This window comes from Sarcophilus harrisii, chromosome 3 (genome assembly GCF_902635505.1).
Source record: "Sarcophilus harrisii chromosome 3, mSarHar1.11, whole genome shotgun sequence".
In the NCBI taxonomy this organism is placed as follows: Eukaryota; Metazoa; Chordata; class Mammalia; order Dasyuromorphia; family Dasyuridae; genus Sarcophilus; species Sarcophilus harrisii.
In genome coordinates, this window is record NC_045428.1 from 259,731,282 (window position 1) to 259,748,213 (window position 16,932).

The 16,932-nt window shown below is 32.1% G+C and overlaps 1 protein-coding gene across 9 annotated transcripts in view; it reads left to right on the forward strand.

Moving 5' to 3' along the window:
• DMD (dystrophin) overlaps window positions 1-16,932 on the forward strand; it is a 2,285,006-nt gene that overhangs the window by 679,605 nt on the left and 1,588,469 nt on the right. For all 9 annotated transcript variants that reach the window (XM_031963631.1, XM_031963630.1, XM_031963635.1 and 6 more), the window contains 2 exons: window positions 5,080-5,268; window positions 5,844-6,025. In XM_031963631.1, the coding sequence (XP_031819491.1) occupies window positions 5,080-5,268; window positions 5,844-6,025 (371 nt within the window). The remainder of the gene's footprint in view (window positions 1-5,079; window positions 5,269-5,843; window positions 6,026-16,932) is intronic.

Here is a 16,932-nt window from a genome sequence, read left to right on the forward strand (position 1 = left end):
TGTCAACATTATTGAGTTCATGTGGATGTTACTCATAAAGAGCTTTTTAATTTCAAACCTGTGTCTAAGCTGTGCCTCATAGGCTCCATTAAGAATTAAACTACTCTGGGTTACATTACAGATATTGGGTACAATGTGCTATAATTGTTAATCTTTCTTTTCACATCTTGTTAGTTGGTCTCAAGGGAGACATGGTGTTCAAATAAGTCCTTATCCTACTATTCTATTTTTTATATTAAATGTACATTGTCCTCTTAAATGGAAGTATTTTTAAAATATTAATAAAAGTGTTGGAATATATACTCTTTATATATAAAATCACTAAAAGCATGGTTGAGACAATTCCAGAAATATATAGGAGGATGAGAAATGCTTTTCATTTATGGTGAGATAATCTTAACTAACTACTAAATTTTCTTAAGGGCTAATGCCAATTCTGACTAGTTCTAATAAGGTCTGAACTCTGGAAAGATCAAACTCCTCATATTCATGACATGATATCTTAACTCTTTAAATTTCAAATAGACTTCTTTGATTGAATCAATTAAAATATAAAGAAATACATTTTCAAACATTTCGTGATTTGCTTAGACAGGGAGGAAAATTTGTCCTTATCTTGAGATACCAGCTCCCAACCCAACTAATTTGATGGTATATTTATCTATAAGCATAAAAAGGATTTCTAGGTAAAAACTCATGCCAAATGAAGATCAAATGAAAAAACAAAGGCTATAATCTGTTGAAGATTTTGTGGGGGTTGAGGGAGAATAGGGCAAGTAAGTGATATGGTAGCTTTCTTCAGTATTTGAAAGATTGTTCTAAGCAATAGAAATTAAATTTGTTCTCTCTTATCCTGGCAAACAAAACAATAATAGTAGGTAAAATCTGAAAGCAAGCAAACTTAGATTTGATGTCAGGAGAAATTCCCTAAGAAATATGACCCAATTGTAATAGACTGCCTAAAGAGAAACCAGGTTACAACTCCTTGATGCAAAAGTTGGATAGTGAGTGTTATTTTTAGGCATGATTTGGGCTTCTGAGATCCCTTCCAACAATAAAATTCTGTGATTCAATGACTTCATGATTCTGCGAGTATAACAACATTCCTGACTTCAGGGAACTTGTATAATACAAACAATGATGCAACCTTTAAACTTTAAAAATTTTGGCTAAAAGAAACTAAATATAATTGTTAGGACTGGATATTACTTTAAAAATCAATAAGTAAATGGTTTTTAGTTTTATTTTATTTTATGTTTATATGATTCTGAATTTTCCAACTAAGTATTTTTTAAACTGGCTAATACTCTTTATCTTTCTGATCAATTTTTAAATTAGTAAATTATTGAGGACACAGAGTATAAGTGACTTGTTCAGTATCTCAGTCAAGCAGTAACCAAGTGAAGATCTGAACCCAGATTTTTTTAAACTAAGCCTAACATGTCAGATCCATTGGGCCACCATATTCCCATGTGCTAAAAACAAATGAAATTTATTTTGTATGAAAAGCAGGAAATATATTGATCTATAGAAAATAGACCATATTACCATGAAAGAGGAAATTCTTGTCTTTAATACTGTATTTTTTAATGAAAATGAAATCTATGTGATATAAATGATTGAAATTATCTTGAAAACTTTCTTCATTGTTTTCAATGTATTACCAAAATATTCACATGTTCAGTTGCACTTAAAATTCTAAAGCAATGATAGGTTTTTTTCCACTCCTATTCTTGAAAATATAGCACTACCCTTCTGTCTATATTTCTTTATACTGTGAAATGTAAGCATTAAAAATATGTGGGTGGTTTTCTTTAAACTCTCCATTGAAAATTTGCATGCACTGAGCTATTTGAACTTTCTAGTTTCATGAGTTTCCTTGTTCTAAGTTTTCAAAGAATGGGGTGAAGGGAAGAAGGGAACAAAAAGGAGAAGAGAAATGTTTTTGAAACAATCAAACTCAGCTTTATTTGAACTTATGATTATCAATAATGATTAATTGAATTATTTAAAGAATGTTATAATCAGTTTGAAATAATTTTTATTTGAAATTATCTTTTTTAAAGCTCTTATTGTCAAGATTTTATTGTGTGCATAATTTCATGGAAACCCATTTGGATGCAGAATTTATGGGTAGCAGAAATAATGTCCTTGGTTTAAGGTTTTATCTTCTATGCTATTTCCCAGATTCTTCTTTAATGAATGTCGAATATATATACACAAAAATAGGTCATAAAGACTTTAGCTTTTAATTTGTATTGTGCTGTGGATATGGCTGCCTGCTGCAATTCATTATAATGTAATGGTAATGTTGCAATTTGCATTTTAGCACTGTGGAAGATTATTTGAATAATAATTTTCAAAGTAAGCATGCAGTAAAGGCTCTTATTAAACCCCTAAATAAAGGTCCATGTTGAGCTACAAATTTGTAAAAGCTTTTATGCCACTGGGAGCATAGGATACCTCTTAAACAATGATTGTGGTTAAGATGAAGAGAAAAGCATTAGATGATAGTGCAATTAGATATGTTTGAAACTGGAAGAAAGATAAGACAAAAATATCATGGGATTGTAACTTGGAAAGATGTCTGTGGAAGAAGTTATTAATGATTGGTTTGTGCTATCTTTGCTAGATATTCTAAGGAAGTTGGCCATTGGTATCTTCTGCCAGATGATTTGTATTCTTCTTATCTCAGGTTACTGTATCCAGTCAGAAGCTCTTTGGGGAATAAAATAAAAACAAACAAACAAACAAAAAACCAATCAAAACAGTCATCTAGCTATGTAGAAGCTACAGCTATTTAATCCATCTTCTACAATTACCATCTTTTATCTCATATGACTCTTAATTTGGGCTAAAAATACCAAAGATGCTTTAGTCTTTCATTCAAGCAAAAGGAAAGAAGAAAAAAAAACAAGAAATAATGAGGACAAAAATGAAGTAAATCCTTTATGTAGTCGAATGAGCATATATTCCTTCCACCTTAATTATCTTTCTAAATTCTAACCTATATTGTATTAATGTGACCAGCAATAGACTTTGAGACACCTTAAACATTTGACACATTGGATGACAAATTTGAGGATCTAAAAAGATTTTAATAATCTAGAATAAAGTGTTGGATCTAATCCGATGACATTTAAAAGTTAGAAATGTAAGGTCCTACACTTTGATTAAAAAAGTCAACTTTATAAATTGCCTAGCATGGGGCAGCTAGATGGTCCAGTGGATAGAGCCCTAGCCCTGAAGTCAGGAAGACCCTGAGTTCAAATCTGGCTTCAAACACTTAACACTTCCTAGCTGTATAACCCTGGGCAAGTCAGTTAACCCCAATTGCCTCAGCAAAAATAAATAAATTGCCTAGCATGACTACACAATAATTCATGTGAAAAAAAATAAGTGAATTTGACTATTAAAAGGCAGACAAAAAGTAATGCCTTCATAGAAGCACATTGTCTAGGACAAGAGAGGTAATACTGTCTCTGGTCAGATCATGTTTGAAATACTGTATTTCATCATGGGTGGAACATTATTAAAAAAGACATTAATATGAGCAGCTAGATGGCACAGTGGATAGAACACTGATTCTGAGTTCAAATCCAGCCTCAGATATTGACACTTCCTAGCTGTGTGATTTTTGGCAAGTCACTTGACTCCAACTGATTCACCAAAAAACAAAACAAAAACAAAAAACAATACAAAACCAGCATTAACAAGCTGGAGCACAACCAAGGGGCAGAATCAGCACTGAAGGGAGCCTCAAGATCATGTCATATGAGAACCAAGTAAAGGAACTAGGGATGATTAGCTTGGAGAACAAATGTTTCAAAGAATACATGGTAGCTGCCTTCAGGTATTTGAAAATCTGAAATATGGAAGAGATCTACTATTTATTCTGGAGTGATGGTTGGAAGCTACAAAAAAGCAAATTTAGATTTAGTGTAAGGGATAATATTCTAACAATTAATGGTGCTAAAAAGTATAATCCACTAAAGCAGTTCTGAGTTCTCTTTCGCTGGAGGATTCATAATAGAGCACTTCTTTGAAATTCTAAAGAAGTGATTACTTTTCATGTTTATACCAGTTTATACCAAACAGTTTCTGAGGTTTCCTCCCATGTCTCTGTCTTCTATGAAACTGCCTCTCCTCCTTTTCTCATATAGCTTCAAAGATCTTTTCTTCTGACTTCTTTTTCCCTTTTGGAATGCCATTAACATTCAGTTTTTTCCCCATTTCAACTCTATAAATTGGTTTAAGGACTCGGTGTTCTAGAGAAAACATATTGTTTGTTTGGGATCCTCACATCCTAGGAATACCTGTGATTCCTATATGTCTTCTTGGAAAGTTCTCACTAAAATAATATTGTGTGAAGATTGCACTTATTATTTTGATAAAGATTCTATCTATCAAGATTAAATTTTCCTAATAATTATATAATGACAAGGAAAGATAATATTATCTGGTGAAAAAATAGAGACTGTTACTTTATGTCATCTTCATAGGAAATGTTGAAGAACTGTCAGGATCAAAATATAAAGACAAATATAAGTACAAATTTCACATTTTTAATATTCTACCATCTCCCATTTCGCTTTCTTTTCCTTCTAGGCCACCATTTCTTTGAACCTTCTTGAACGTTCATAATTGTTGAATGTACATAATTGTTTACTGTTATCACCAACTATCATGGCTATCTTTCTTTATCAGGTCTCAAAGTCCCAACTCTTTCCTTGTGTGTTCTTTACTTTTAAAGGATATCTGTCCTTTGCCCAATTCCATCTATAGTCTATAATATTCTTGATAATCTAGGAAATCTCATATTATTATACTCTTCAGTAATTCAACATATACTTAGTAGATATGTTGAATTGATCTAGAATTCAATTGACTTCTGCAAATATATTTTATTAAAGGTGTTAATTTGTAGCTTTTTAAATTATGCATGTCTATAAATCATGTCTGTGTAATGCAAATGGCTTTTTTCTTGCAATTTAAATATTTCATTCTATTTATTGTTTAATGTACTGGCACAATTTGAAAAGACACTAATTGTATAACCTAATTTATTTTATTGTGCAGCATGTGGAAGTTCCTGGTGACAAGTCTTTGAGCACTTCATTGACGGAGACTGAAGTAAACCTGGATAGCTACCAAACAGCTTTAGAAGAAGTACTAACATGGCTTCTCTCTGCTGAAGATACTTTACAAGCACAAGGTGAAATTTCAAAAGATGTTGAAGAAGTGAAAGAACAGTTTCACACCCATGAGGTAAAAAAGCATTTTAAAAAATCATTTTAAGAGCAATCATCACCTTTTTGAACTTCATCAATCTGTATACTAAGGGTCTAAGACTTCTGCATTAAAACTAAGGATTTTGGAGTCACAGCTTCTGAGTCAACTTCTAATTCTGCTTCTTAATACATATACACATTAAAAAAAATACATATACACAAATCACTTCCTTTCTCTGGCACAAGGTTTTATCATCTGAAAAATAGGTCAGACTAAAAACTAGTAAGTTCCTATTTCCAAATCCATGATGTTATAGCATTTAGATTATTATTACCTAACCTTGCCTCTTGATTTTGATCTTGTTATTTTAAAACATAGCTGTTTCCAAATGACAAATACATTGTATAAACTACATTTGTTCATCATTAATATAGCTTCAGGTTTAACTCAGAATCAAATTAAGACATATTATAAATCATGTACTTTTTAAAAGAAGCATTGAATGAAATTTTAAGAGTTCCATTGGAGGATTTAATCTTTAAGAAAATGTGGGGAAAAACTCAAATGTCCTAAAGGTATTAGTCAACATTGTCAGCCTTTTTTTGTGGCAGGGTTATATGATGGAATTAACAGCTCACCAGGGACGAGTTGGCAATGTTCTGCAATTGGGAAGCCAACTGATCAGAGCTGGGAAGCTCTCAGAAGATGAAGAAAATGAAATCCAAGAACAAATGAATCTCCTCAATTCTCGATGGGAATGCCTCAGGGTGGCTAGCATGGAAAAGCAAAGCAAGTAAGTCACAAGAAGAGCAAAAAGGGGGATTCCATTTGAGGTGATACTTCTAGGGACATAGTACATTTGCATAATGTCTACAAAATATTGTTACACTTGGAAGCTGAAATATATCACCATTTTCAGAATGTTCATAGTATCTGGAGCAGAAAGTTTAAGCAAATGGACTGTTATCTGTTATTTAATGTTTTAGGAGACAATATTATATAAAGTATAGATCAAATGTTTGTCCAAGTTATTTCCTAAAAATAAATTAAAACACAGAAAATTTTGATAAACCTTATTAAGGAAAATATATGTATGGATTATTTCAATGAGTTGACAATGAAATTGAGATGTTCTTTTCTTAAGAAATCATGTTTCAGGACCTGAAGATTCATTTATTTGTAGATGTAAGGACAAAACCCATTAGAAATTCTTTCAGATTTCTAAAAATATACCAAATTAGTAAGAAATAGCTTCTAGGACATTCCTTTCTTTCCAAAAAATGAAAAAGATATAGTCATTTAAGGAACTTTTTTTGACTTGTACCATTTTGTGTAGATATTTTTAGCCTATTTATGCAATTATATTTTAGTTTACCTGAAAAGAGATGATTTGTACCATTTTGTGTAGATATTTTTAGCCTATCTAAGCAATTATATTTTAGCTTAACTGAAAAGAGATGAAAGGTCAAATATGATATTGAATATATTAAACATATTTTAGATTGCTTCATTAAGGCAATGATTTTTGTTTAAACACTTTAGATACTCTCTTCTATGTCTATGGACCACAATAATCTTTTATTCTATGTCATCAGCATAATAAGCATCAAATATGTAGTACCAATTATGTGTCAAGCACTGAGCTAAATGTATTACAAGTATTTCCTCATTTGAGCTTCAATGTGGGTGCTATTATTAGCCCAATTTACATAGGAAGAAACTGAGATTAACATAGCTTGTTTATATTCCCACAGATAGTGAATATCTGAGGTTGGATTTGATTTCAGGTCATCCTGAGTCCAAGTCCAGAACTGTATCCACTGGGCCACCTCGCTTACTCTAAAGGACACCTTAACTGCTTTGAAGGAAGCTAGGAATTCTCTAAGGCCTAAACCTCTTGTTTTTTACTCTTTCCATTTGCTGAAATCCATTGAGATTGGTACCATGTCCATGACGCTGGTTTCCTTACAACCTGTGACCTTTCTAATATTAGAAATTAGAAAATACTTTCTAATACCCCTGGTAGGATTGTCAGGATACTCCTTCCATCTCCATTAATACTTTCAGTCTCCCTCTAACACCTTCACACAGCCACTTCCAATCCAGATCCTGATGGCCATTTTTTTTTCAATCCCTAGGGCATTCTTCTTCCTTCCTCAATGAGTTCATTGCCTGGTTTGCAATTTTTTGCCCCCCTCCCCCTTTATTCCTCCTTCCCTCCAAATCTATCCCTCATAAAAAAGATGTTATTATACATATTGATGCTATTTCAAATAGTCTAACTTCTCTATTGCTCAATCTTCTCAATTTTCATTGCCAGCTCTTTCATGCTGCCTTAGCTTCATGCCCTATAAACTAAAACAGCCATGCCTTTAATCTTGCCATCATCCTCTAGTGTTCTACTTTCATATTCATAAACTTTAAATTCCTTTTTCTCATCATACCTTTTAACATTCTATCTTTCCCTGAGCTTTTTCTTTATTCTCTTCATTATTTCCATTCTATATATCAGGGTTACCATTTCATCTCTCTCACTCACTTTTCTTCTGTTCCCTGTCTCAAACTCTCAGTAAAATGCTTCAACTCCACTCTATTCTCTGTTCTTAAAACTCTTGCCCTGTTGCCAATCATGCCTTGCCAATACTCAATCCTGGATTACTCTTACTCCTTTCACCCAACTCTTTCACTCCAATTTATTTTTTGCTGAATCATGCAGTTAGAAGAAATCATGAAATTATGTTGACTGAATCCACAAGAAATTTATCTTCTTTCATCTTAACTGGACCCTCAAGGCAATAAGGTAATTAATCATTCTAGTTCTCCCTAATTAATTAGCTATGTCCTTCTTTAGAGGCTGTTTCACAATTTTGTATATCTTTTCAGTACCTTCACTTTAGCTAACAAGTAAAAATTCTGCTTAATTTCCTTCCAATGCTCATTTTTCTTTGAATCTTTTCTCACCGATTGATCAAGAATTGCTCTCAAATTTTTTTCAGGATTTTTTTTAAATTAATAAGTTCCTTTTGTTAATTTTTTAATAAAAAGAACTTAAAACATTTATTTAATTTTTCTTTAAATATCATTGTAGTCATAGAAAAGACAATATCAGCCAACTGGCTGGCATAACTTTAACCAAAACATTTTATAACAATATGGACAAATATCAACCTGATGAGAAGCAGCTTGCAGTAGAGGATCTTTTCTGTATTGTTGGCAACAATACAAAGTAAAATTGCCTTTAGCAAAAAATACAACTTCAGTAATGGTATAATAATGGAGCAAATGAAGTGCTACATCTGGGATTTAGGGGTACTTGGGATCAATTATCCCTCTCTGCTCTCTGTTCCAATTAGGTGGGTATCCATGGGTAACTTTTCCCTCAACATCTAAGAAACTCCCTTTCCTCATTTGTAAATGTGGGGATTATAATACCTATTGTACATAATTAGTCTGTGAGAATCCCATGAAGAATAAGGCTTTACAAATCTTAAAATGGAAGGAAAATCAGCTAAATTGTATCTGTAAGCTAAAGTAAGTGGTACATGAAAGGACTGAGAAACAACCTTTATAGAATGGTATAGCTAATATGAACAGATAGATGGGTGGATAGGTAGATAAATTTTTTCTCTCTCTCATATATATCTATATCTATATATATAGATATAGATATAGATCTATATGTGTGTGTGAAGTGTATGTGTATACACATATACATATGTAAATTTATAAAATATACCTGTGTATATACGGATACACATATATACACATGTATATTTACTACAACATGTATTGTGTATATATGCATATGTGCATGTATACTATATATATATAGAGAGAGAGATGTTTGTGTTTGGTGTATATATACTCTAGGATGGAGAAGGGACACTTGTGAGTAAGGGGAGCAAAGAATCAAGACAAGAGAAGCCAGGATCAGATGGAAACATCAGTCAGAAATACAGCATATACAATTAAGAGTCACAAGAAATTATAGAGTTTTCATTGTCTCTGCTGCTTTAAAACTATGTTAATGATGGATTTAAAGGACCCATTTTAAGGGCCCTTTCTAAGGGCCTGAACCTTTTGACTCCTGAACCTTTTATTGTTTCATTTCTCTTTCAGTTAACAAGGATTTATTAAGCATTTACTAGGTGCCAGAAATTGTGCTTTGCATATATCAGACTTTCTATGAACAAATGGTTATTTGCTAAATGTAGAATGAGAAGTTAAAGGTAATGTCAAAAAAGAAGGAATAAAATGAAGAAAATGGAGGAGGAGGGGGAGGAGGAGAAGGAGAAAAAGGAAAGAAGGGAGGAAGGGAGAAAAAGAGTGAGGGAGGAAGGGAGGGAAGGAGGGAGAAAGAAAGGGAGAGAAGAAGGGAGGTAGGGAGGAAGGAAAGAGGGAAGAAAAGAGAGAGGGAGGGAAGGAGAGAGGGAAAGAAGGAGGGAGGGGGGGAGGAAAGAAGGGAGGGAGAAGGAAGAAGAGGAAAAGAGAAAAGAACAAGAAACAAGATTAAAAAAAAAAAAGCTGAATGTTATATGCAGCTTTCTTGTTCCTGGTTCTTGTTCTTCCTTTTCTCTTGATTTTTTTTTCCCTTCTCTTCCTCTTCTTCACAATTACCATTAATCTTCTTTATTACATCTAGTAACTGGTGATATATTCATAGAGATCTTGATCCACCCAAAACACAGTTCCTGGCATCTAGGAATTACTTAATAAACACTTCTTGACTGACTTATTGACATTGATTTGATGGTGAAATGAGGTAATCAAAAATTTAGGGTGTCAGACCCCACATACCTCATAATAAGTCACTTAAAATACCTATTATGTGGGCTTTAAAGCATCAGAGACGATGAAAATCAACAAGTTTCTGTGACCCTTAATAGGATGAACTGTATTTTTGACTAGGTTTTGATATTGAAATCTGATGCTGGCTTTTCTTGCCTTGATTGTCTGCTCCCTGCCCATCAAATTCTCCCTTCCCAGCATAAAGCAAGTTATTTTGACATTAGACCAAGAAAGACTTATGCATTATCTGCTTATGTTATCTTGTGTCCCATCCATGACTCATATGGATCTGACGTTGTTCCTTGTGGGGTTGTCTATCCTTATGCTACCTATGTATTTAATAAATTAGTTCTCATCTAAACAAACCTCTTTCTCTGAAGTCTTTGCCATCTACATTCCCCAGCACATACATCCTAACTAATAACATTAAAGGATTTTTTTTACTATTGTTACCAGGTTGTTAGAACTTAAATAGTGATTGTGGTTTTGGTTATTATTTTTTAAATAGTGTCAGTAAGCTACACTATTTTCTTTTAAGAACTATGAAAAGAAAGTGTGCTTAGATTTGACAGGGATAAAGTACATTTCTCAGAGACAAACATTCATTTGTACTGTGCCCTTAACAGAAATAGAGAAGTCAGGAACTGAATATAATTTGGTGGAGGAAATTATGTTAACTTTTTTTGGGTTTTTTTTTTTTTTTTGGTTTGTTTTTGCCTTGAGTTTGAAGGACATATATCTACAGAGATATATAGTTGAGAAAAAAGAGTGAAAGAATGGAGAGATTAATTATTTTGATGGAATGCAAATATTTATGCTAGAGAAGAAAAAAATTAGGTAAACATGCTTACTATCTTCAAATCTTTAAAGTGCTATCATGTGGAATAAAGATTAAATTTATTTTGTATAATTTCAAATATCATAACCATAAATATGGATGAAAAAATCAGAGGGAATCACATGTTTTTAGTTGTTTCATCATGTTTGATTCTTTTTAACTCCATTTAGGGTTTTATTTCTTTTTTTAAAAAATTATATATATTTTGAACAACAGCAGCAAAATCTCATCTTGGGCAGTATCTACTGCACTGGGCTTGCAATCAGGAATCCTAGGTTGATATGTGACTTTAGATAGTTACTAGCTATGGAATCTTGACCAAGTTGCTGAATCTCTGTTTGCCTCCATTTTCTTCTCAGCAAAATGGAGGTAATACAGGCATAGTAGCAGGTTGTGCTGCTCTTTCTTTTTATTCCTTTATAAAAGTTTTGAGCTATTAAAATAAATCTTGTAAACTTTATCCTTTCAGCATAATGTTTTTCCTCATAAGAGGATTCTTCCACTATATCAATAAATTCAAATATTTTCCCCCTACTATCCTTTTTTTTAATTTTTGCTCCCAGTATTGAAAAGTTTTTAAGGTGTTGACCACAGCTCATTTTTTTTTTGTTTGTTTGTTTTTTTTGGTATCCTCCACATTATCTTGTATAAAGTAGACATTCAGTGAGTTTTTAGTTTATAGAGTTTTTAGGTTTATATAATTGAAACAATCCAACAACAAACAAATAAACACCCTTTTTAAAATAAAAAAAAGATTTGTTTTAAAGAGTAACTATTTAAAAACAGTTGAACAGAAATGATACTAATCATAATTTTAAGAACTGACTCCAAAGGAACGAGGTGGGGGGAGGGGAGGAGGCAAGGAGATGACAACCTATTAATATTGTACTACATAAGATTTACTTAAACTTTCTTCCAGGATATTTTAGGCTTTCAACCTTACTCTATCAGTGAACTTTTCTCTCCCTTTACTCATTGCTACTCAGTATGACAGGGTATTCTTTGCAATACCTTTCTTTACTTCTGATATCTGTGCCTTTGGCTTCAAACACCCATAGATATTCATTGCCTTATTGACTATAACTACCATTGTACTGCTGATAGTCTAATCTGTTTCCCTCAATATGAAAGGAAGAGGCAGAATAGTTTGATAGAAAGAAAGATGGACTGAGAGACAAGAAATCTGGATTCTGTGCCTGCTTTGTCTCTTCTGCTAGCTCTGGCAAACTTCATCTCTTCCACTAACTATGGCAAACTTCATTTCTTCCACTAGCTCTGGCAAACTTCTCTACAAAGTTAGTGACAGCTCTCAATTGTTCCATCTTTTCCAGCCTTTTAATCTTCTGATACATCTTAAAAGCCAAATAATTTTTATTTACTTTTATGTTGCAAATTATAAAACTTTTCAGACAGAATATGGTGAAATTCAGACAAATATATTTATTTGTGATATAATTTTTATCTTTCTAAATGACTGTCTGATTTGGATAAGAGAAATGATCTAGTTATAGATTTTTATTGATGCTTTTTCCTTCTGTCTGAGCCCAATCATATTTCTCAGGAAATCTCTTATAGTAGACATGATCCTTTAGATTTTGTTAGTAGGGAAAGAAAGGCAGAATTATTCAAAATGGTTCCAAACATCCTAACTTCCAGTCAAACTAGTGAGACAATATAATTTATATGGCAATATAATTTGTGGCCTCTGTTAGAATCATGCTCTAATTCCTCAAAACAGTATGGAAAGTTGACTATTTTTTTTAAGTGCATCACAGTCTCTGAAACTGGTTCTGATTAAAAATCAAGCAAAAGACTTTGGACCTGTCATCAAAGAATCAGCAGAGATAATATTAGAGATTCTGGAGTTGAGAATGGATGGGCTCTTTTTTTAACCACAGCCAAATCACGAGGACCATTTGTTAAAGTGTAGAGAGTGTTATCAGCATTAGTGACAGGAGACTGCAATTTCTGCAACAATTATAAAATAAATTTTCATTATTCAAAGAAAGTTTTGTGAGAACTTTGAAAGGGAAACAGTGATTATTTGAGCCAGAATGGTTTCATTAAAAACTAGTCATGGCAGATTAACCTTATTTCTTTTTCCACATGGTTATTATCAGACTTGGTTATCCGAAAAATATCTTAAACATTATATATATAAAAATTTAAGCAAGGAGGTTGAGAGAGAAAGCAATGAGAAAATAATTTCACAAATACTATTTATCCCTATTAAATATAGCCAGGTATAAGCAGCTAGGTAGTACAGTGAATACATTGTTAGCCTGGAATCAAAAAGTTTCCAAACTTCCTGAATTTAAATCTGGTCTCAGACACTCCTTAGCTGTGTGACCCTGGGGAAAATATTTAACTATGTTTGTGTCAGTTTCTTCATTTGTAAAATGATCTGAAAAAGGAAATGTAAAGCCACTCTAGTACCTTTGCCAAGAGTTTTATATAACTGAAAAATGACTGAATTGCGTACACCTTTTGATTTTCATAATTAGATGTTTGCCTTCATTCTTGCTTTTGATAAAAAGTTTCCCATTCTTATTTCCCACAATTTACCCACTTGATTCTATTTCTTTTTTCTACATTATTACTTCCATCTCTAACATGGTAATTTTATAGATGTAGATAAATAATACAATAAAAACATATGTTCTTTAAAAGAATTAAAACTATAATTCTATTCACAGACTAGTCTACCACCACCACACAAATATCTGACAATTTAAAGTCTTTAAGAGATCATTTAAGATTTATTTGAAAACATTGATAACTATTTATTATATCATTAAGAAATGTCATAACTGAAATAGAATAAAATTTGAAAATGAGTTTCAGTATCTGATTTTAATACATTTAGAAGAGGACAAGGAGAGTTATGTTTGTATCATAATAGGAATACCCTTGGCAAAAAAAAAAGTCCAGCTGTGAAAGGATGAGAAGTTAACTGGCACCAGGACAATAGAAGATTTTCTTCTCTATGAATAAATTAATTAATTTGATTGAAAAATGCAACCTGCAGAGAGCAAAAGAGATTTACTGATATCTCAATAAGGATTCATAAAGATAAGCACAGCAAGTTCCATCAACTTCTCTGATAATTATAGTTCGGACATGAAGGGGAAAATGAAATCTTTTCTTGAAATGACACAAAAATGAAAGATGGCAAAAGGCACAAGTTTCACATGTACAGGCACAGATATCAATAATATATTGATCAAATAAATATATAAAAATCTAGAAAAGGCAAAATATGAATATTAGTAAATTTGGGGAAATATCCAAATAAGAAAATGTTTAAATCTCTGTGAAGGTTTCACATTTTATCTCCATATTCTACTAAACCAAATGCTAGAAACATGCTTTAATAACATCCTCCATAATGGAAGGATTTTTTTTTGTGAACAAAGAAAATCACAATTGTTCATTCTTCTTCAGCAAAGGGTGATCACACATTTTAATTACTTACCAGTTGCTCCCAGAAACCCATCAAGACTGTTTGTGTTATTAAATTTCACACTCAAATTGCTGTACTGCTTCCAGAAAATCTTTGCTGCAACAGAAAACTGGACACTTTGGTCCAAGAAGGTAATAATTTTTCATGCCAGTGGATGGCCTCAGAAATTAATATCTTAAACATTATATTAGACAGAATTTCTGTTTGGTTTATCATAACAAAAAAGTAAAAATAGGTAAAATGTGTTCTATGTAATGTAATATTTCAGAATGAAAAGTTAGAACAAATGTAAAAGGGACAGCTTTTTTTCCCATAGAATAGTAGGAGACCTGTATTTAGAATAAGAGGCACTGAATTTGAAACTCACGTTTGGGTCATTTGGGCAAAGTAAATATCATCAAAGTAAAGATCAAGTTGTTAAATTAAAATGTAGTTCTTTAAGTGATTGTAACATGGCTTGATTTTGTGTGGCAAGAATCAAAAATGATATGCTAATTAAATAAATATGCTTTGGATCATCTATACTTTAATATAGTATTCAATTCAATATTCAACCAATAAAGATTAAAAATTAGAGGGCATCTATTATTTTGAGTGCTGGTGTGATATGTGAACACAGGAACATTAGGGGGCACTAAGTCCAATTCCTCATTTCTATATGAGGAAAACAGTACTAAGAGATTGAATGTCCTATACAGAGTCACAAATATTTAAGTTCCTTTGGTAAGATATGCATGCTTGTCTTCCTGACTCCATATCCAGAATTGTATCCATTGCACCTCTAATTCCACTCAAGAAGAAGCCCTTAAGCAAATTCATGCAAATATTTGAGCAAATTATCCATTTTTTGCTGGAATATGGAATATATTAATCCAAGGAGAAAACTTCCAGTGATCATATTCCACTTATTCATGAAGATTCCTATCAGTCACTTTTGAGACTCTACCTTGTATCCTATTTGTAGGTAAGGGAAATTCCTCAAATGTACTCTATGTGGCTTACCTCAGACCATGTTTCATAATTCAGCTAGACAGACTTCTGAAGCCAAAACTTCCTTTATATATGTTATATGCCCCTATTTACAATCTAAAATTTTTTTAGGAATTATCTTGTTTTGATGTTCCTCTTGTATTTAGCACATTATTTGGCAGGTAGTATATACTTAATAAATACCCACTCATTCATTCATTTTAAAATATAAATTGTGGTCTTTTTAAAAAAGGCTTTTCAATTCTAAGGAATTTGGACTTCATTTAGTAATAAATTATAACTAAATAAGCAACCAGTGATGAAGCTCTTTGAGAGCAGGAGTTATAACAATCTAAATTGTAGCTTTTTGTGTTAGGGATCATTTCAACAGTCTGGAGAAACATATTAAGCACTTCTCATATTAAATTTAAATGAATAAAATAACTTATTTTACTTTCATATGTATATGTATACAAAATAATTCTCTGTGTATCATATCCATCATAGGTAGATAGTGATTGATAGATCATATTTTAAATTTTTATCTACTTCTTTAATTCTAACTTCTTTGGTGTCCTCCAGTCTTAAACCTCCAAATATCTATTAAACAACTAAAACGAGATGTCTTATAGACCTTAAATTAATCATGTTCAAAATTGACCTCATTAATTTTCTCTCCAAATTTTTTTCCCTACTGAAGTTCCCTATTTTGGAATTGGGTATGCAGAGCAAAATAGATATATTTCCATATAGCATCTGCAATTCTATTTTAATTCATTTTTATTAGTGGTATCTTCTGAGAAACACTTTTTTTTTTATTACAAATGCTATATCCTTGAGTAAAAAGAGTACAACAGGCTTAAAAGTTGATTTCAAATTCACTACTTTCTGGGATAGAGAGGTTAGAAAATTCTCCCGTACCTTATGTTTATGTTAATGTCTAAGTGTTAGATAACCTGAACTTTTGTCTAATATTTATAAACTAAAATTTTAAAAAATAGAAATCTGACCAACTTAGTGTAGAAATGAGAAAGTGTGTCTCAGTTCTCTTTAAAAATTGCAGATTAAAGAGCTCTAGTAATTTCACACAAAAGAAAATATGATAGAAAATGGCATTTTACAAAAAGCAATTCTGATATTTTTGATTGTACTTCTATAGGTGTCAAGTTCTCACCCTCTCATTCTCATTCTCCATTATCATATCTATTGCAAAGCCTGCTAATTATACTGTCATATCTCTTTCATATGCTCCTGTCTTTTTTCTCCTATTGTCACTACTCTGGTGCAGGTCCTTGTTTCTATTGCAATAGTCTGCTTGTTGGGGTAACTCAATCATAAGACTCTGTCCTCATTCCATTCCATTTTTTTTACTAAGTTTTTAAAGTGACTTTCCTACATTATGGTCCTGACCATGTGAACCACATACATTTAATATACTCAAGTGGCTTACCTCCAGGACCAAATACAAAATTTTCTGGTACTCAAAGCCCTTCATACATAGCCTTCTTCTACCTCACTCTTCATTTTTTTTTCATTCCTTAATCCTTTCCCCAAAACAGTACTCTGCAATCCAGTAATTTTGACATCCTTGAATAACATTTTCCATCTAACATTCTAACTGACTATTCCCTATATCTTAAAT